The sequence below is a fragment of the Triplophysa dalaica genome, chromosome 5 (assembly GCF_015846415.1).
Source record: "Triplophysa dalaica isolate WHDGS20190420 chromosome 5, ASM1584641v1, whole genome shotgun sequence".
In the NCBI taxonomy this organism is placed as follows: Eukaryota; Metazoa; Chordata; class Actinopteri; order Cypriniformes; family Nemacheilidae; genus Triplophysa; species Triplophysa dalaica.
Genome location: NC_079546.1, coordinates 4069499 through 4091374, shown reverse-complemented (window position 1 = coordinate 4091374; position 21876 = coordinate 4069499). Strand labels below are relative to the sequence as shown.

The window sequence follows — 21876 nt, the reverse complement described above, 5'->3', positions numbered from 1 at the left end:
TGCTGCTTGATAGCTTCCACTCCCTTTACCTAATTTACATTCACCGCCTTCTTTTAAATTAATCGCATAAACCCAACAGAAGAATCCTACGTTGCGTCATAAATATTAACGAGCCCAACATCCGCCGTAGAAACGGCGGGGGGGTGACGTCACCACGGGCGTACGCGGAGCGAGCGATTGAAGCGCGTGCGGAGCGTCTTTCTGCAGCAACAGAGACTGAAGGTCAGAGAGGCAGACACAGACATACAGTGACAGACAACAGGTACATAAGGCGATTTTTAATTTTCACATTATTCTGATGATTGTGTGTCTGTGTGCGTGCGTGCGTGCGCGTGTTCGGGACCGTCCCGTTATCACAGTGATGCTGAACACGATCGGGGATCTAATGTGATGTGAATGTTGTTTTTCTTTCTTTTTTTCACGTCAGGTGTAAATATTTACACACATTTCCAATGCTTAATATCAGATTGATATAGGGATAGATGTATCTCCTCCATGTACACTGTCCAGAGCTCCATCATAAGGACTCATCATATAGACAGCATGGTTGGTCTATATATATCCAGGTTAAGCAGGTTTGGCTCATCTGGGTCACTACAGCCTGTGGATTTATATTATTACTTAGGGTCACGTGATCTCTGTGTCTGTGAGTATCATTCAGTCTGACATGTGTGTGTGTAAGACACAGAAACTGCAGATTATACATAATCATGTGCTTCACATCTTCTGTGTTTCTGTATTTATATCATTACAAGGTTCAAGATAAGCAGATATAACCTGAATATTATAAACATCCTCAGTGTGTCTTGTTAAATGTGATATGAGAGTGTGTGACCATGATAGTGTACAAATGAAAGTCACAGCAAGAAGGTGAGAATCATAAAGGTGTCAACACACGATGGCCATCATCTGTATGGTGTGTTTTTTATGCATCCTGTGCATTAGACACTGTGATGTGAATTCTGTGTATTAAGCATTAATTTAACCATATTAGTAAATCTGTAACACACGCACACTCAGTCGTTATGCCGGGACATTCACGCCGGTCATGTGCTGTAGGTTTGTTTCCATAAAGAATCTCTGAAGGTCTCAGATCAGATTATGTGCAGTTATAAAGGGGATTGTTTCGTTTTCCTTTGAGTTTTTCTTTTCATTTCTACTGATTTATGCGAGACGTGGCGGACATCCGTATGATTGTCATTAGTTAAGACCCCCGCGGGGTCTCTCCGCATAACTCCATCAACTCTATTGTTCCTGAAGTTTTTCTCTCGCTGTGGGAAACTTTAGACCTTGTTGTTGTACGTAATCTTTGGACCTTTAAACACTCAGACACCTTCAAAGTGTTCTCAGAAAGTGTCAAGAGTTCTTTCCTTCCATTCACTCCTTCTTCATTCTTTAAAGACACACTCACCTTTAACCTGAAATGAAGAAAGAGTCTGCTTACAGGAGGATTCATGAACACACCAGCGGATCGATCCATATCGCGTCAATTTGAAACCTCATGAGATCTTTTATAAGTTGATTTTCTTTATTTAGGTGGGTTCAGATCCTGTGTTACTGTGCTCCCTTAAACAGGAAGTTGTTGTGGGCATACACTATCAATGGGTGTGTCTCTGTTTAAATAGACTGCTGCTTAATTTGCAACGAATTCTCACACGACCACACCTGGAAAGACAGAAGCGATGCAAACACTTATCACTGAAATATCTAAACACTAAAGTCACTGATGCTTAAACGTCTTCAGTCTGATTACTGAGGATTTATCAAACAAAACTGTGTTTTATGGATGTGATAATGCCCTTTGTCCACTGCAGAGAGCCACAAATCATGAATCATGCTCTAAATACAACAGAGAACATCATCTCATTAAATATTCATGAGACACATGCTTCAGTCTTAAAGACACAGACACACTGTTCAAACACATTCTGTCCTGATAAGTACAGCACGTGTCCTATACAGTCAGCTTGACCTAGACGTCACCCGGAGGGTGTGTGGGTTTAGTTCATATAACACCTGTATATATACAACAGTAGAAGTGTGTAAAGTAAGGTAAACGTGTGTGACCTCACACACAAACACATGCAGAGTTTCAGGTAAAAGGATCACCTGACTCTCAAGTTCATGAAGTGTAGACGTCAGCAGGTGAAATCTCAGCGTGTGATTGGTTAAGCTGGAACAGGCCGGTTTAAACAGGACGTGTGATTGGTTAATGTGAGTGAATGAGAATGAGGAATGTGTGTTTGACTGATGGCGTAGGACAACTGAAAGAAATGTGTGCGCTGCCGAAACGCTTTCATACAGAATCACATGACACACCTGAAATATCACATCAATCACTTCACAATGACTTTGAAGAAAGGTGTGGATTTCAAGCATGTAAAAGCTTACAAATGATTTTGATTAGTTTAGTATCACGTAACCTCTGTGCGTGTGTTTTGAGTGTATCCGGAGTGTTTGTCTTGAGAAGTGAAATATCATAAGATAAGAATCACAGGGGGTGTGATGGTTTGTAAACACTGAGTGGATTTTGTTACACCTGTAGCCCCACACATATTTCCATGAGCTGAAGCAGCAGGGTAATGAGAGGCGGGGTTTTGTGTGTCAGTCACATATTCAGATGTGAGATCTCTTCAGTTCTTGTAGAATGCCAGGACATACACACACGTCTATAAATGTTGTTTTGTGTGTTTCAGTGATATTCAGGGTTTGACATGCCTCCCCCTGTCGGACCACCAGCCGTTCCTCCTCCAGACGGTGGGTGGGGTTGGGCCGTGGTGGGCGGGTCCTTCATCTCTATCGGATTCTCCTACGCTTTCCCGAAGGCTACCACTGTGTTCTTCAAAGACATCCAGAGAATCTTCGATGCGTCGTACAGTCAGGTGGCATGGATCTCGTCCATCATGCTGGCAGTCATGTACGCTGGAGGTACAAACTCAAGGGTTCACTCAGTGTTTTTGTGGAGGGCGTCATGTAATATTCAGAGTAACACAGCGAGCAGGTGCACAAACTGCTTTAATTCGATTCATTACTGCACAGATTGACTTCTCTGTTTAATATTAAACACCTGTTTTAATCGCACACAACTGATCATCAAATATTCATTTACAGCTGGTGACTTTCACAAGCACACTCAATTTTAACAACACGATCAGATTAATCACATAAACTTAAACATCAAATGAAGAGATAAAAACACATTTCATTAATAATTTATTGTAAAGATATTTTAACTGACTTTATAAGCCAGGCAAAACAATGATCTGAAAGTGAAAGTTCACCCAAACATTTTACTCACTCTCAGGTTTCAAAAACGGTATGAATTTCTTTGTTTGGTTTAACACAAAGGAATATATTTGGAAGAATGTCAGTAACTAAACAGCTCTCATCCCCCATTCACTGCAATAGTATTTATTTTCCCTAATATGGCAGTAAATGGGGGTTGAGATCTGTTTGATTACTGACATTCTTCCAAATATCTTCCTTTGTGTTCAGCAGAACAAATAAGTTTATACAGTTTTGGAACAACCTGAGGGTGGTTAAATGATGACATTTCGTTTGTGGGTGAAATTTCCCTTTAATGATTGTAAGCATGTGAAATGTAAATCTATATAATGTGTGTGTTGGTGTTTTGTGTAGGTCCCATCAGCAGTATTCTGGTGAACACATACGGCTGTCGTCCCATCATGATTCTGGGTGGTTTTTTGTGTTCTCTGGGTATGATCAGCGCTTCATTCTGTAATAATGTCATGCAGCTTTATATCTGTATTGGAGTGATAGGAGGTGAGTTTCATGATTCATCACACACACACGCGTTAACGTTTTCACACTGAATATTGATAGTGACGGACGCTCGCGTCTCATTTCAAAGGTTTCGGTCTGGCCTTCAACCTTCAGCCGGCGTTAACAATGATCGGAAGATACTTCTTCAAGAAACGACCCATCGCCAATGGTTTTGCCATGGCCGGAAGTCCAGTGTTCCTATGCACCCTTGCTCCGCTCAACCAGTATCTGATCAATGAGTTTGGATGGAGGGGCAGTTTTCTTATTCTCGGCGGTCTTCTGCTCAACTGCTGCGTGGCTGGAGCCCTCATGAGACCCCTGAAAGCCCCTCCTAACCAAACCAAGGCGCTTGAGGAGAAACCCGTGGCCTCCAAAACAGAGAAGAGCACAGCCTGGCAGAACATCAACAAATATCTGGACCTGTCGCTCTTCAAGCACCGTGGGTTCCTCATATACCTGTCGGGGAATGTCATCATGTTCCTCGGCTTCTTTGCGCCCATCGTCTTCCTGTCCCCCTACGCCAGAGACAACGGGGTGGACGAGTATCGGGCAGCCTTTCTTCTGTCCATCCTGGCCTTTGTGGACATGTTCGCTCGGCCGTCTATGGGACTGCTGGCTAACTCGCGCTGGGTCCGGCCCAGGATTCAGTACTTCTTCAGTTTCGCCGTGTTTTATAACGGCGTGTGTCACCTCTTGTGCCCGCTGGCAGAGACGTACACCGGGATGGTGGTGTACGCCATCTTCTTCGGCTTGGCGTTCGGTATGGTGAGCGCGGTTCTGTTCGAGACGCTGATGGATCTGGTGGGGGCTCAGAGGTTCTCCAGTGCCGTGGGTCTCACCACTATCGTCGAGTGCTGTCCGGTGCTCATCGGTCCACCTCTGGCAGGTAGGAGTTATTCTTCTTTTAAATGCTTTTATACCTCGAAGACGTGAAGAATGCTAACACATCTTCAAATCAAATCGCCTGCAGGGAGGTTAGTGGACGTCACCAAGAACTACAAGTACATGTATCTGTGCTGTGGATCTGTGGTGGTGTTGGCCAGCGTCTGGCTCTTCATCGGTAACTTCATCAACTACAGACTACTGGAGCGTGAACGCAAGCAAAAACAGACATCTGAGCAGCAGGAGAATCAGGAGCAGACGAACGCAGACGCTGAAGCATCACAGCAGCTCTTTGAGGATCAGGGCGGTGTCGTACAGCGAGAAACAAACATTTAAACTCTCGTGAGGTCTTTAACACTGCCAAAACACATCATAAAGTGTGAGTGTTAGAAAGGGGTTACCCTAGTGTTACACATCATAACTTGTCTTGATAAACACGTGTGTCACGGCCAATAAACAAACACACTTGATATCTTCATGTCATAGGATCTGATAAGTAGATGTCTGTGAATCAGACGCTCTGAATGTGAATGATTTCTCGTGGGTATTATGAATGGAATTCTTTGAAGTTTAACCAAATCTACAAGCATGAAGCAATATCGTTTCTGTGCTCAGGGGAAATATTCCGGGTTGCTTTTCTGTCGGGTATTGAAATATTTCACAAGCAGGAGAAATGCTTCTAAACATACAGGTGTTTTGTGATGACGCTCTTTAACATATTGCCTTAAATATAGATATGATCTAACAGTCTGGGTGTATATAGAGGCTATATTTACCATATTCACTAATGTAGATGTAGTGAACAGCTAGAGACTAATGAATATAAATTTGATGAATTCATTTGTTGTTTTTATATCTTTCAGAACTGCGGTTATATTCTCTACTACAGTACACAACATCTGATAGTATTAACAATTTAATACACAAATTATACACAAGTGTTTTTACTTGTATTTTTTGTTTTTGTTTTAAGAGACTGACATGAAAGCTTTATTTGTTGTATTCTATTAAGCAATGGCGTTATCATATAGATATTATGTTTAATGTCATACATATGCAAATATGATTAATGCTGCGAAGATGATAATGTGCATGTATTTAACTAACATTCATATTTACTGTCACGTGATTATACACTCATTTATTCAATCATGATGTGGTGTGTGATGATTTCACACTGCCCCCTGCAGACTAAACACACACATTCCTTTTTTATTATGTTTATTTTGTTATCAAACAAAATTGACCATTTAAAGGCACTTTAATGAAACGCTGTAATACAGTCTATCTATGCTATCTATGCCGTGATATTTATTTTTATTTTCACGTAGGTCTATTTTTGGTGTATTTACTTTTGAAATTAAACCACATTGTGTTTAAAAGGTGAAAATGCCTCGAAATCCATTTGTGTGTATAAATATGACAAAGATTATGTGAATATGATGAGGATCTATTGTATTTTACAGTCTAAAGGACATAAATCTGCATTTGTCTAGAAATAAACAAAATCTTTCTTCATTTGAAATTATATTCAGAAGCAGCGTTCAGTCTTCTGTTATATTCTTTAGTTTGAGTAAGAATTATAATTATGATGTTTGAATAGTTTTCAGCATGACTTTGAGAAAACTCCATAAAGCTTCTGAGATGCTGCTTGTTTATATACTGTATGTTTGAGGTGCTTATATATGTTTGAATCGGGGTGTGTTGAGAGCTCACATGATGTCACATCATCACAATATCTGTGCACCCTCAGGCTGGGTTTTAATGGGGCACTAGAGGTCAGTCTTGTGACAAACCGCATTACTGGATGATGAATATTAACACATAAACTAAAGCTTCGCAATCCTCAGGTTTGTTTCCATGTTTTTTTGGTATGACTCCTGGATTAGTGATATACAGAAAGTCAACTTTAACACTCATTAAAGTCTTTATTTGACTTGTGTGTGCTATACATCAGCAGATCATGCGAGTCCTAGTGGAGGATGAGATTTGGAAAAATGATTCAAACCCCTTATGACTGTTGTATTAATATGAAATCGGTTCTACAAAGAGCTGTCGTCCATGTGATGCTCTGAGAGTTTCAGATATCTCACTGCCCTGAGCTAAAAACTGCTGTGACGTGTCTCACATTAACCTCAGTTATTTTTCCACAGCGATCACTGCCATGTTACCATTTAACCTTCATCTAGCAGGAGACTTCATGAGCCTGAGGCGCGTGCAAACACACACAGACACACACAGACACACACAAACACACACAAACACAGTTGTGTTTATCACCGTTCTACCTGCAGCGTTTGGTATGTGATATGAATTTAACACATATACAGAGTTTCATTACAGCATCTGTGACATTATTAACAGTTTAAGACCTCGTGAAAATCACCTGACAGTATGATTCAGATTTCTGAAAATAAATTATTTCATTGAAATCCAAACATTTTCTTAAATTAAATATTCACTCCTTTGTGCTTTGAAACGCTCAGTTTTAATGTTGTTTCTCTGAGGGACCGGCAGGAGGCGCCGTTCAGCTACAAAACTCAATTCTGCTGTTTGACAGTTAATAGCTTGTTGTGCTGTACGACATGAACACTAGAAAGTGAACACACCATTTCTTACCTGTCACATGTGAACCCTTCAGCATCTTCAGGAACTCGACCTCTCTTCATTTCTGTGCTCTCTTTCCTCCATCTTGTTCCTCACAAAGAAATGTCACATGTCCATCTATAAACAAATGAATGTATTTGGTGTAATACCGCTTCAGAATGCAAAGCATGAGCAGACATAACTATCGTTAGAAAACTGTAAACACTGTAGACATTAAATGCATTAATGCAGGCAAGCAAACCACAAAAAATAAAGAAAATACCTTCAATTAGTTCCACGTGACGTTTGATGAGACGTAATCTTGAGTCACATGCATTACACAAGTGTCACGCAATGAATTCTATATCCTGCTGAATTCTATAAGTTTAGTATTTATTTAACCAGTCCATCTTTCGGGAGTATGTTGTGGCATGTGTAGGCCTATGTTGAACTGGCCGTGTGACGTCACAGCTTGACGGACGGGTCAGACACGTACACGCTGCGTCCCAACTCTTGGGCTGCGTCCTCTGAAGGCCGCATTTTAAGACCGATTGCGTGCGTCACACCAGGCTGTCCCGATTCATATGTTGCTTTAAATGCGGCCCCAAAACGCGACCTTATTTCAGCGAGACTTTAAGGATAGAACGAATGCGTCCTTCACAGCTATCCCGAGAGTCATTGCGCGTCGCCTGTAACGGCTTGAACATTTTAAATAATCATTCAAAACTTTAGTTAAATAAAAGTATGTAATTCACAAAAAATGTGACATTATTGATGCATGATTTTTTTTTAAATTTCTATGATTGGTTCATTTATTTATAATTTTACGTAATTGTTACGTATTTGTTTAAAAAAGTCAGAGACGTATCTGCTGTGTCCTACTGATGTCACCACGCAACATGAGCAGCAGGTGACGCAATTAGGAAATCCTCTGACCGTCTAGACCAGGGTTCCTCAACTCTTACCCTGGAGGTCCGGAGCACTGCATAGTTTAGCTCCAATCATGATCAAACTTGCCTACCTCTGATTTTCTACTGATCCTGAACACCTTGATTAGCTTGCTCAGGTGTGTTTGATCAGGGCTGGAGCTAAACTCTGCAGTGCTCCGGACCTCCAGGGTAAGAGTTGAGGAACCCTGGTCTAGACCGTTACATTTCGATTTTTGGACTTATGAGGCTGCGTGCTTTGAAGAACAAGTCCTCGTTTTTAAGTCCGCGACCTCAGAAGGTTGCAGCCCCCGAATTGGGACACAGATACAGAGCGCATCACCGCGGGTTGCCAAATCTCCACAGGGCACGACGCTGTGTGATCTCACACTCAATGTTTACAAATGCAGAAAAACATATTGGCTGAGAGGAGAGACAGCGGGAGAGAAATTGACACATACTGGACGGATTTCAATTTATGTTTGTTTATGTCTGTATTTGATGCATTAAGAAATGAGGATTTTCATCTGTTTACATGCATCATGTTTTTCTTTCTTTCTTAATGAAAATAACTTAAGTGCGTGATGCTCCAACGGTTTGTCGTTTAATAGCTTTGAATCTAGAATGCAGAATAAAGACATTGAGACATTAGATGCTTAGTTGTTTCACAACACATGAACAATCACAAATGTAATTTTATTACAAACATTTAAACATCTTATATCACGTGTGTTGTTTTCAGGTGAGACAGGTTCTTCTGGAGGACATGCTAATGAAAGTCTCAGTCAAGGTGGATTCTGATGAGAAATTAATGGAGAAAACATCGAGCGCTCCTGTAATGTGTCTGAAGGTTGTTTTCTCACACGTTCATCATGTAAATCACAACAGCTTTGCACTTTTTAATACTGCTGACACAAGAAATCCATAAAGCAGAGTATTACTGGCAAACTTTCATGATGTGATGACAGATTGAGATGTCTCTAATGATATTCATAGAGCTCTCTATGACACTATGAATCAATCAGTATATTGATGTTGTAAATGTTACCTGTGTGCTTACATAACATTCACAGCAAAGATCTTTCAGCTTTATTTCTCTCACGTCTGGAAGCCCTAAATCATAACATCTCTAAAGTTCAAATAGTTTAATACTTTAACAAAACAAATACGTATAGTATGTGATAAAACCTCAACGTACGAGAATTGTTTTTCTCAAATTATTTGTGGATCATCAAGTTTTTGTTTCATATCTCAAGAGCTGTCCTTTTCATCGCATCTGTGTGTGTGACAATTTTTTCAATTAACCTTATTATAGTTTTATTTTAAATTTGACTACTAGCATTGGCCTGAACTAAATTTGCCCTCTTTTGTGTTTATATCTTCAGTATAGTTGTTTATTTATTAATGTATATTTTTTACTTTATTTGTATTTTGTTATGCTACACAAATATACAAAAAAGACAAACATGTGTTTGTTAATTGTGTACAGTATATGTTTAGATTTGTATGTGATATTGTCTGTATATGAAGCGGAGAAGTGTTGAGTTTGTAGAGCGACTCGTATCAGCTGTATGTGTGTGTGTGTATGTGTGTGTGAGAGATCTCATGTTGCTCGCTAACACTCAAACACAAGATGAACGTGTGAGAGACACAGATGAGAGACACTGATAGACCATCACGAAACCTCTCAGAGAAACCAGAGCAACACAAAATTATCAAAACGACGTGTTGCACACAACAACAGAGAGAGAGAAAAAATCATTTTATTTCCAGATGGTATAGTTATTTTACTGTCAAACTTTCATCTTGTTTATTAATCTACTTTCAAATATTTCCTTTGTTTGAAATATTGTTGATTGTATTGACTTTATTTGGTGTGTAAGGTCCACATTATTTTATTTTCTTATATATTTGTTCAGTAAGAGTGAAGCAAAGAAAGACAGGAGCCCATCATAGGTTCAGTTTCTAATGCATGTGCTGTAAATATTAGATGAGCTTTAGGTTTTAATGGCTGTTTGGAGATCATATGTTATCCAGGACCTTTATTTCTCCAGCTATACAAATATTATAGATGATGAGTGTGAGCTCATTCATGACCTTCACTTTTCATATCTTTTTCACTTTTGATTGAGAAATGGACATAGAGAATGTTCAAATATCTAATAACCTACTGTAAATCTGTCTGAACTATACATGTCTTTTTTAACATTCATTATTACATCATCATATAAATTCATCAAATTCAAAAATGTCTTGTTCTAGACAGATTTCAACAAATCTATAAATAAGAAATTTACAATAGTTAGCCCAGACCTTGTCTATTATCAGGCTGAATCTGAGGTGACATCAAGCTGAATGAATTTCAAGGTCTCATTAAAATGCATCTCATTTCAGATTCTATGACAGCCATTAATCAAATATTACACTCCATCCACATCCATCTATAATGAACAGTCTGGAATAAATGATCTCAGTCCAGCAGTTCACATCAACCAAATTGTGCCTTAAAAATAATTCACACTCAAATCAGACTATAAAATGCATTTTTATTTCAGGTTTAGGACAAAAGACAAAATAAAGACACAGTTAGGATAAGTGTGTGTGTGTGTGTGCTCAGTGTAACATCATCACATCAGACCTGTGACAGACAGACTTGACTGACAGCTCACGGGATTGTGATGTAAGTGCATCTTCTTGAAAGTCTAGAAGTTTAAAGGAAGAGCGAGAGTGCAGCTCATGGTTTTAGCGTCACTTGAGAGAGAAATTTAGAGAAGAGTGAGACGGTGAAATCTGACTCTGTGTTCAGACAGAGAGAGAGACACTTTATTTGCTCTGAAGGTCAGGACAATGCTCTTCATACACAGATTTACTCACAAATACTGTTCAATTTATGCTTTAGTATACAGACTTCAGTCTTCTCTCTCTCTCAATGACAACTACACGGGACTCACTCTCACAGGATTTACTCTCCTCTACAGACTGTGACCTCTGACCCCCCCAAACACACTCTCTCTCCCTCTCTCTCTCTGTCTGTGTGGCAGTGAGACAGTCTCATTATCTGGGTGTCACATTAAGGTGCATATTAAAATCTCACTGAAACTTCTCAAGGTGACAGAGGCCGACTCCTGTGTTGACGTCTCATTTATCTTATACGCACACACGCACTCACGCACGCACGCACGCAGGCAAACACACACACATACACAGTCGCTGGTCTCATTTAATCATACAGGAGTTTTAACTCACACGTGTGATGGCTGCATACAGAAAACAGTGTAAAAACTGAGATAAGATTGGAATGAAAGTCCAGTAGTTCGGTTATCTGCACTGTAAACATTTTTTGATGCAGTAAGACTTTTGTGTTGACTCGACGTATATTATTTAATTCCTCAAAGTAACTATACTTTGTTTAGTCAACTTAAATTTGTTTGTTTATTGAATGCTGATAGTCTTATTTTTCTAATAAAGTTATGATTGTCACACCAATTACTATTGTTCAAGCTATTGATATACTTCTGTTGTATGGATGAAAATTGTTAAATTTCCAAATTGAAATATTCCAAGTTATCTTTAAGTACTGTGAAATATAAAAATAATCAAATGTATTTGTCTTTTACTACCATTGTAAATGTTTTCTGCCTCAAACAGACCCAAACTTTGATCAAATAATTGTTTAAACAGTTTGTGTTGAGTGTTTATATATTGGGTTTAACCACGTGTCATGCACTTACAGCTCAACATTGAACACACAAATCTCAACCATGTTAACAATCAAGAACCATCATTCATTAATAGAACTCTAAACTTAACAGATAACAAACATTAACAACGATATTAAAGCATAGCTTAAGCCAGCAAGAACTAAAACACTAATCTTTTAAAGAAAACCAATAAGAAACACATAATTGAACATGTTGCATTGCATCTTGGGAACTTTCCAACTCTTTCAATATTGCTTGTTCAGAATACACTGTTTTCTAAGTTGGGCAAACTTTCTGACGCATTTTGGCCAAAAACTTAAGAAACTAAGTCCAGTCAACAAAATAATCTTTGTTAAAAACATGTTTAGGCTAATTTTGTTCAGTATATGCAAAACAATCATTAGACACCTTTAAATAAAATGCTATGTTCAAGTTACTTATTTATCTTTGTAAGGAGAACATTTTGCAAGTTGGATTTTTACACTGTGTGAGCAGTTCATCATAAAACAGCTGTCAATCAAAAGCTCAGATTGACTCCAGAACAGTGATGATGTTCACACTGTGATGAGATGAGCGGTCTCTGTAACTAAACACACAGATGCAGTCCAGTCATCTGACGGTCAATATAAACTCACAGGTGTCAGACTCTTTAGAAAACATTTACACGTCTAGATGATCGTGTTCTTCGTTTGAAGTGATTAGATTACACAAAATATCAGACAACATAAATGCTGCCAAATGTCAACACACACACAAGCACATTTTGATAATTGTGTAAAATCTTTATGTTGTGTGACTGCTGATATTCATTTACATGAACTGTCAGTCAAATACAAATATATTTCCTGAAGATTCTTTTCGGTGTCTGTCATGTTTTAGATGAAAGCTCATGACAGACAGCAGTGTTTGTTCTTCATCAGATGCACATCTTACTGTCAGAAGTTTATTATTAAAAGTGAATCAGCTCTCTTCAATCTCTCTGAACCTCAGATCAGAGATCAGACTGAACTTTCACCACACGTACAGTGAAGCCTTGTGACCTTTCACCTTCTGCTCTCAATTCTTTATTCAATGACATTATAAAAGACGTCTTCTGTGATGATCTCTCCTTCCCATGATTCCTGTGTCTGACTTACACCAGCTTGATCTTTAACATCCTCGAGGCGAAACGCATGTGTGTGTGTGTGTGTGTGTGTGTTTGTGTGTCTGTCACTGTCCGCCTGAATGGTTGCCAGATCCGACAGCCGAGCTTCCCAGAATTCCCTGCTGATTGGACTCCAGAGGTTGAAGGTTTGCGTTGCTGTGAGCACAACTCTGAGGACTCTCCTCTTAATCTCTCAATCGCTCATGTGCGCTGGTGCGATCGGAGTTCTCAACAGAACATACAATCACATATGAACCATGAGAAAGAGAGAAAGAGAGAGAGAAAGTGTTATAACATAAGCAGAATCTATACGCTGGAGTTTCATTCTTAAAGCTTGTGTGTGAAGTGTGTAATGATGATGAACTCACAGTATGTTGTAATGTTGTTTTTATGAGATGACAGAATTAATTCAGCTGAGAAAATGTGCTCGATCAGGGACACATGTTTATCTCTCCATACAGTACTTCACTCTTTACCCATGAGGCTTAACTTTAAATCATCCAGATTCAGCAACAGACAGATTGTGTGTGTGTGAATGGTCGGTCTTAGTCTCATTTCAGATGTGTAGATGTTACAAACATTTGCCATCAATGAAATCACAAAGGCTTTGCGCTCAGTAAAAAGCCAAATAAGTTAAAGATGAGTGAACATTTAACAATTTTCAAACATATTTTCAATATACTGATGTTTGTGACCTTATGGAGGAGCAGAGAATTGATCAGTGATCAGTGGAGTGTTTCACACTGTGATGTTCTTCAATCTGTCCTCACCACCTCACTCTTCATGACTGAATGAACACACACACACACGCACATGTAAACACACGTACATGCACATACACACACACACACACACACACGCAGAAAGAAAGCTGATAAAAATGTTTCTCGTGCAGTTCCTCTCTGACTGTGAATTTAATGTTGTTGAGTCTGCTGGATGTTTCTCTCTCTATCTAATAAATGCTTCATGTGTGCAGACGGGCGCTTTTGTATCATAAGTAGTTAGAAAAATCACAATTCTGACAGTCCAACAAAAGAGTGTGAATCCTCATTATCGAACACATTTCAGAAACGTGTGTCTTACAGTCAGGCTGCCGCTGAAGCTCTTGTCATTCTCTCAGCACTGTTTCTTTGTTCAGTTTGTGAATAGACAAAAGAACTTCACAAACACAACAAGAATTGCATATCATAATAACTGAAGAAAATATATTCTCTAAACTGACCTGAACACGTGACATCATACAGTATTAAACATTTATACAGACATAAAATATCTGCTAGCCTTCAATAGAAGGACAAAGTCCAAGTGTTTCTGTCACATTTGACATATTAAATGTTTATTTTACAGCAGTGCTATATGTAAAGGTTAAATTGAGTCTAGTTAGGTGAAGATGATGAGAGTTTATTTGATATAATTTACACAAACAACACCCATCTGAATTAATAATGTAACAGAGAGAAACAGTCATATTAAACTCCAATAAATTAATTAAATATCAAACTGTTCTGCTTTTTATTTACTGAATATAAGCTTGAATATCTTCAGCCGAACCAGCGAAGCCAGTTTTCTGATGACAGATCAGACAGACTCTATCACACACACAGTTCATGGGTTTGAATGAGGAGCTCTGTCATTTAAAGTCTCTTTTCATCCTGTGATCGCTCTCATCTGAGACTCCTGTTCCTCACGTTCTCATGCTAAAGAGCTTCTTCATGTGTCTGAAACACAGTTTATAAAAAACTTACATTACACAACATTTTCACAATATTAAATTTGATTTAAACTTAATTTTTAAAGGCATGATTCTAAATATAAAAAAAATTATAATGATATATTGATTAAATATATTCATATTATTTTGTTTCTTTTTATATTAACTAAATTAATATTTACACAATAAAATCCATCCATCCATCCATTTTCTACCTGCTTATCCGAACTACCTCGGGTCACGGGGAGCCTGCGCCTATCTCAGGAGTCTTTGGGTATCAAGGCAGGATACACCCTGGATGGAGTGCAAACCCATCGCAGGGCACACACACTCACTCATTCACTCACGCACTCACACCCTACGGACAATTTTTCCACAATAAAATCACCAGTGTTAAAAAAGGTAAAAGTAACACTCACAAAGTATATACCTGTATAATCCAAACTCTCAAAGTGTGGATAACACATACGCTGTTTGAGTTAATTTGACCTTTTTTTTACTGCCGATTTTACTGTGTATTTATTTTATTAATCCATTTGTTTGATAAAAATGCTTTTGAAATGCATGACTTTATTAATAAATAATTCCACAGCTCAATATTATTGTAATATGTGTTAATATGAATAATGAATAAAGAGTAAGTGACACTGAATGTTTGACCTGCAGTGTACATATTTTCATCTAATGATAATATTCTACATTAATTTACAATAACACATCATCAAAGAAGGTTGAGTAATCAAAATAAATATTATACAATAAATATCAACTTACCCTAATTAAACTAATTCAGTATTCAAGTTAAAAAATAAAAATAAAGAATAAAATAAAACAAATATCATATATTTTAATTAAATTCACATTATAATATTAAAAAAATAATGTTTCTTAGAGCACGGTAAAGAATATGGTAAGGCCAAAATAATCAGGAAAATCAGTGCTTGAGAACTGAACCTCATCAGTGTTCATATAGTCTGTGTAGACGTCTCAGAGAAACTCTCGATAAAACACACATATTATATTTTTTATATTAAGGTTAATATCTCATTATCTCTGATTTCGCACTGACTCAAATATATTCTGAGGTGACTGTCAGAAAGATTAATATGCATCCCCATCTGAGCAAAGATTAAACGTCAAATAAAGAAAAGAAGAATACAGCTCAGATTTTGAGGATGAATGCAGAAAAGCATTGACTTTGTGATGGAGTTTGGTCACCTCACCTGTATCAGTTTTCCAGCAGCGGTTACCAGAGCTGATCCCGGTCAGAAGAGATCTGATGCCCGTAACATGGGAAATGAAAGAAGGAAATATTATTCGTTTAGGATTTCATACGGAATGAAACATATAGCATTTTTGAGGTTCATATGGTTTATTTGAGAATCGATAGGGATGGTCACAACAGCGGCAAATAAAGAGAGCCGCAGGGTCTTTCTGGATCAATAATTGGGCTCCAGACAGGTTTTGGTGAAGCTCTTTAAATAATTGATAGAAGTTGAATGAGGCAGAAATGAGGCTGAAGTCAAACAGTCGTCATAACCAGCAGAAGGACATTTGCATTGGGTTACTATTAAAAGCTTCTAATTAAAGCAACCAATATGTTCCTTTAGCAGCTCGCGGCGCTTCAGGGGTGTTGTGGTGACACGCCGGTCATTACCCCAGCTAAAAGCTCTTCATACATGAGAGAGGTGTTAACAGACGGATGGATGTCATGTCCTCCATCTGACCTTCAACAGCCCACACGCATACTAAAACTGACCCACATCTCAACTGTATGGCTGTTAAGACTCATTACTGCAGATCAACAACCCTTAATTTCAATAGAAAGACGTCTCAGTTATTTCTCTCAGACATCAAACTTCATAATGATTTAGAACTCGATCAGATATGGTGAGCAGTGAAAGAGTGACGTCTGTACCTTTGTAGTTTTGATTTTGTTTCCAGTAGCACAACTCCAGCCTCTGAAATCCGGCAGAACTTTACATTCTTCTCCATCCAGACACGGCTCCATCTGACACCACCACTTCTGCTGAACTATAGAAGCTGAACATACACAAGAGCTGTTTACATGAAGAACACAACACAGATACGTTTATATGAGGAGAGAATATTTAACAGATGAATTTGTGATTAGGTAGCGACATGTACATTTTGGTCGATAGCCGATAATTCTTTAACATTGAAAGCCAGTAATTGATATATTTGCCAATATACAGCATCTAAATATTAATATAACATTTCCTGGGACTGAAACAAAAGGGAAAAAGTGGAAAACTGCTTTAATTTGAAAACATTCACTGCAGAAAACTAAGTAAAATTGGTTCTCTTTTTTACTCTGACAATCATGTACCAAGCCTACTTTACACTATAGATTTTTTTAACTTTTTAACTTTTCTGGTATATATATATATATTTGTTATTATGAATAAATAACAGATGTTCTTCCAGAGAAAAACCCAGAAAAAATGTCTAGCAATGTAAACAGTCTAAAATGTCTAGCATTCAGACAGCAGTCGGCTTTAAACAATATGCTTTTGTTCCTGTAATTTACACATTCATAAATATCTACATACTGTACCTACATCAACAATGTTTTGCTAATAGCAGTTAGTGAATGATCACGAGGGAATGAAAGTACTGTTCTGTATTTTAACTGGGTTCAGCTGAAGTGGTTTAACCAGAGGAAATGATTCATAATTAATCTGCCTAACTTTTATTGTTTTTTATCAATTAAATCATTTATTATGCATCCCTAGTTGTGATGTGTCTGTCCTGCTGCTAGCTGTCCTTTAATAAATGTTTCAAAGCATTATGGTCAAAATGCTTACAATCCATAATTTTAAACATCACGTTCATTCATAAACTTACTGATGGTCACTGACTCAATTCATTGTTTTTATATTCTGATATTTTAAATACACTTTATTGCTTTATATAAATTGTTTAGATAGTTTGTTTTAATATTAATTTTAGTTCAATTTTTCAGGTTTAGTTAATTTAAATTAAAAAAATGTATTTCTGTTCAGTATAGTGTATATCTCTTTAATGTAAGTCTGTCTGTATATGTTTTTCTTTAATGTAGATGTCAGTGGTACCGTCGACACATGAAGGAGCCGCTCTGGTGGTTCCAGCTACTTGACCCGGGAAACAGGAGCATTTGACGGTCTGTGAGCGCTCCTCGATCTTGTTCTTATTACAGCATCGGTGTAACGCCACCACCTCGCATGTGCCCGTCGGCACGTGATGCTCTGCACAAAACACATCCTCATCATCATCATCAAAGATAAACACAGATGAAGTGTAGTGTATGTGTGTTTGTGTGTTCTTCCGGTTTTGTCTCCATTGATGTTAAAGTGCAGCTGTTAGTATTTCACATGTTTACTCATTAGAGCACATGAATTATTGAAACACACTGCAGCTCTGTGTACTTTTAATTGCTTGTGATAGTTCATCTGCTGGGCTTTCTGTGTATGTGTGTGTTAAACTTAAGAATGAATCTCACCTAGATGATCCAGAGATGCAGAGAGAGTGAAAAGCATTAAAAGCAGCATCAGCATCAGTGTGTGTGTTTGAACGTTCTGAAGAGACCTCCTCCACATCCTGAACACAAGAACAACACATCGTACATTAACCATACAGAGACTGAACACAGACCAGCTGAACATCTGAGTGTGAATGTGTGTGTGTTTTATTAACAGTCAGAGGTGATCGTGTAACGTGTCTTCATGCAGCGGGTGCAATGAATCAGATGATCATTACCGGCATCTCTCTGGATCATTTACATCCTCACACAACTGATCATTCACTCATTCTGTATTTCATTACAACTTTACACACACACACGCACACACAAAACTACAGCTTTTAAATAAAAACAAGCATGTCAACAGTCAAAACACCACATTCAGTATGTTAGGTATACAAAGATTTATTTCTGTTGTGTTGAGTTCTAAACTAAACAGATGTGATGTTGCACTGATGTTCATCTGTTACTCATAAACGCTTTCAACAGTTTTTCTGTCACCTTGTGAATGTGATCAGACCTCATAAAAGTCTTTAATTTCAGCGCCGCGACGTGTTTTCTCATTTAGATTCCGTCATATGAGCAAGAATAGTGTTTTTTATTTTAAAAGCTCTTTCTGTTTAATATACTGGACATTCATCACACGTGTGTGTTCGCACGTATCGAGAGAAGTTTGGAGAAACAAAGAGAAAACGTTCTGTTCAAAGAATGAATTTGTGCTTTCTCCACGCTCTTGTCCTGAACTCCATCTTCCTGGGATCATGTGATTCATCTTCATCATGTCTCATGAAGAACGTCCAGATATACATACCTCTCTCTCTCGCTCTCTCTCTCTCTCTCGACCTTCAATTCTCCGACACAGATGTGAATGTCGTTCCTGTGACTCTGAGCCGAATCACAAACCTCAGCAGAAAATCTCTTTCACTCAACCTTTCTCATCACACTTTCGCTCACTTCACCTCATCTCCCCTCTGTCCTGAATCTCAATCCGCCCTCAGTTTTAATATCTTACATCACAGTAAATCACTTATAATAGAAATAAACTGACTTAGTGATATGTTTTAGTTCTGAGAAATCACTGAAAACTCTTAACAGGAGGAAAAGATCTCACCACAGGTGAACTAAAGCTCAGTTAAAACAGTGGAGAAAGAAACACACGAGAGACACTGACAAACAAACATTAACATCTAACAACACCTCAAACATATTCTGAGACAAGCTTTCAGAAACAAGCTGTAAAAGAGCCTAAGATTTTTTAGGCATTTATTTTTACAGTTGTCTTTGAAATCAAGAATCAGAAACAGTACGAAATTTTGTATTGCTGGTAATTGCTGGTTATTCTCGTGAAGGCAGAGGACAAACATCTCACAGAAAAACTGAGCGAAACAGAACGCTCTTGTGTGAATGAAATCATGTTATAAATGTGTAAAGTGTCTTGACTGAAGTGAAGAACACATTCACACTCTTCTGGTGTAGTTTTTGTTCTCCCTTTCATTTCTGTATGATGTTTCAATCAATGACTGCAGATTCTCTTCAGCACCATTAGACCCTCGCCTCATCTCTCTCTCTCTCTCTCTCTGTTTTTTTTTTTAGTTTGTCGGCGTAATATGAACGGTCTATTTTTAATCTGGATTTAATTGCTCTTGAACACAAAAGTGACTCTCATCGGGACGTTTTATGACCTCTGAACACATGACAACACCTCTCGCCTCCTGTAAACACTTCATTCATGTACAGTATGTCACAGTATCAAAAAAGATCAAGATGCATCCGCAACACACTTTAATATCATCTGTAGAGCATTAATACACAAACACTTATTGTCTTCATTGTCACTGCTGCTGTTTTTTGTTTGTTTTAGTCAGCAAAACATGCGTTTTTTATAACACCGCAGAGAAATAAAACAAAACAATTGTGTTGAGTCTGACGGAGAACACTGAAAACAAGCAAATAATCTCCAGAAATTCCCATTTTTAATCTGAACGACTCCTACAGTATAAAATCTAGAACAAAAAGAGATATTTTACTATTCAACCAGTCCCAGGCTTAAACTGCAATTCTTAATTCTTTCTGTTTGTTGAAAACTTAGCTTTGAACAACTGTAAACTCTCCCGTCTCCTGACCCTAAAGCAAATAATGAAATATCATCATAAACTTGTACTGTATAAACCCAAGAATATGCTCAAATGAGGCGGAAAAAGAAAAATCATCACAACAGCAAACATACCGGATGAAATAAGCAAACACTCAACTGAATATTTAGCAGTCATATTGTACACACAGTTCCATCTGTTCATTCTGATCAGCTCATGACAAGTAAATGTGTAAATGTGTCATGGTGTGACAGCAAAATTGAAGAAAAAAATTACAATGACAATAAATCTGTTAAATGCTATTTTAGATTATACATATTATTAATATAAATATATATATTTTGAACAGCTTGTTTTCTTAATTTTGCTATGTCACACCATGGGACACGTGCATAAATAGTCTCCCACATTCCTCTCTCTGTCTCTGCACAAACTGTTCCGAGATTAACACAACAATCAATCAAGGTGACAACAGCACAAACACACTGCCGCATCTCAGGTTGTCCCCATTTCATTACAGCTGTGTAATAACCATATGATGATTATGGAGGGGGATAAATGTAAATAAATAAATGTGATGAGTAAACAACCCAATAGCAGGAGGAAGATGTACAGTAGCACATATTTCAGTCTAAACCAGATATTACCATTTTATGAAAATATACTATGGTATGATCATCAGAGAGAGAAAATAAAGATTCTCAAGATCATGAAGATGTCAATGTAAGGCTCGAAAACAGTCGCAGACCCCGCGTGTCAATAAAATATAGGCTACGTGCATGCAGTGTTTAAATGAATGTTTGCTTTAAAACCTTTTTTTATCAGCAAGCTTTTAGTTTAAATGGCTAACAGTTAGGTGACATCTAATCAGTTTTTCGTCTTCTAGTTTATTTCAAATGGTACGTATAAGAATGTGACATGGATTAAAAAAAGTACAAATATGCCTCCATTATGATGGGCCTTTAAAAGGATATTAATAATTAAGGAAAAAAACATTAAAGGTCTGTTTAAAACCGTTCATGTGGAGAAATTAACATCACGCTGTCACTATTTAATGTCAGTCAATGATGTGTGCACGCGCTTCCTCATATAGGCTGCAATACATTTATTGATATTACGCAATGATGATTCTGGCACTCCAGCAGACCTCACATAAAACCAACACGTGTCCGAAAAACAAATACCATAATACATTACTGAAGAGCAGAAACTTGTGATCTGATATCATCCGACACACCTGCAGCATCAATCTCACCTGAGCTCGAGACACACGAATCACTACAGACATCATTCATGAGTTCGTACCTGCCGCACCTGAGCGCTGGTCATCAGTCCATCCGATCAGAGTCCGATCTGTGTCCACTCGCTCCAGCGATCAGCAGAATTTCACTTGATCTTGACGCGAGCGCATCATCTCGAAACTCTGCGCATGACGTTTAATCCTCTTAAAATGCAACAACTTCAAGTGCAAAATACAGTTTGACGAATAAAAATCGAGCTCGAAAAATGAGCAAAAGAGACAAACTG

The 21876-nt window shown here is 38.0% G+C and overlaps 2 protein-coding genes and 1 long non-coding RNA gene across 5 annotated transcripts; 1 reads left to right on the top strand and 2 right to left on the bottom strand.

The window, feature by feature from the left end:
* Nucleotides 1-110: 110 nt before the first annotated feature.
* On the top strand, nucleotides 111-6441 carry zgc:165507 (uncharacterized protein LOC561188 homolog). The gene is made up of 5 exons (XM_056749317.1): nucleotides 111-262; nucleotides 2697-2928; nucleotides 3640-3783; nucleotides 3872-4669; nucleotides 4754-6441. Exons 2-5 carry the CDS (start codon nucleotides 2715-2717, stop codon nucleotides 4999-5001), a joined length of 1404 nt encoding a protein of 467 aa, XP_056605295.1. The 5' UTR covers nucleotides 111-262; nucleotides 2697-2714; the 3' UTR covers nucleotides 5002-6441.
* Nucleotides 6442-6640: 199 nt separating this feature from the next.
* On the bottom strand, nucleotides 6641-8062 carry LOC130421439 (uncharacterized). Its single transcript, XR_008906811.1, has 3 exons — nucleotides 7535-8062; nucleotides 7285-7389; nucleotides 6641-6871 (listed from the first exon to the last, which is right to left on the bottom strand). It is a non-coding gene; the product is annotated as an uncharacterized LOC130421439 (long non-coding RNA).
* Nucleotides 8063-14593: 6531 nt separating this feature from the next.
* LOC130421119 (chemokine-like protein TAFA-2) lies at nucleotides 14594-21876 on the bottom strand. 3 transcript variants are annotated; one of them, XM_056748837.1, is made up of 6 exons: nucleotides 21655-21876; nucleotides 18236-18333; nucleotides 17829-17981; nucleotides 16652-16776; nucleotides 15957-16009; nucleotides 14594-14740 (listed from the first exon to the last, which is right to left on the bottom strand). In XM_056748837.1, exons 2-5 carry the CDS (start codon nucleotides 18330-18332, stop codon nucleotides 15980-15982), a joined length of 405 nt encoding a protein of 134 aa, XP_056604815.1. In that variant the 5' UTR covers nucleotide 18333; nucleotides 21655-21876; the 3' UTR covers nucleotides 14594-14740; nucleotides 15957-15979. The 3 variants fall into 3 exon arrangements, with proteins under 3 accessions (XP_056604815.1, XP_056604816.1, XP_056604817.1); XM_056748838.1 differs by having other exon boundaries at nucleotides 21664-21876; XM_056748839.1 differs by lacking the exon at nucleotides 14594-14740 and adding an exon at nucleotides 15064-15091.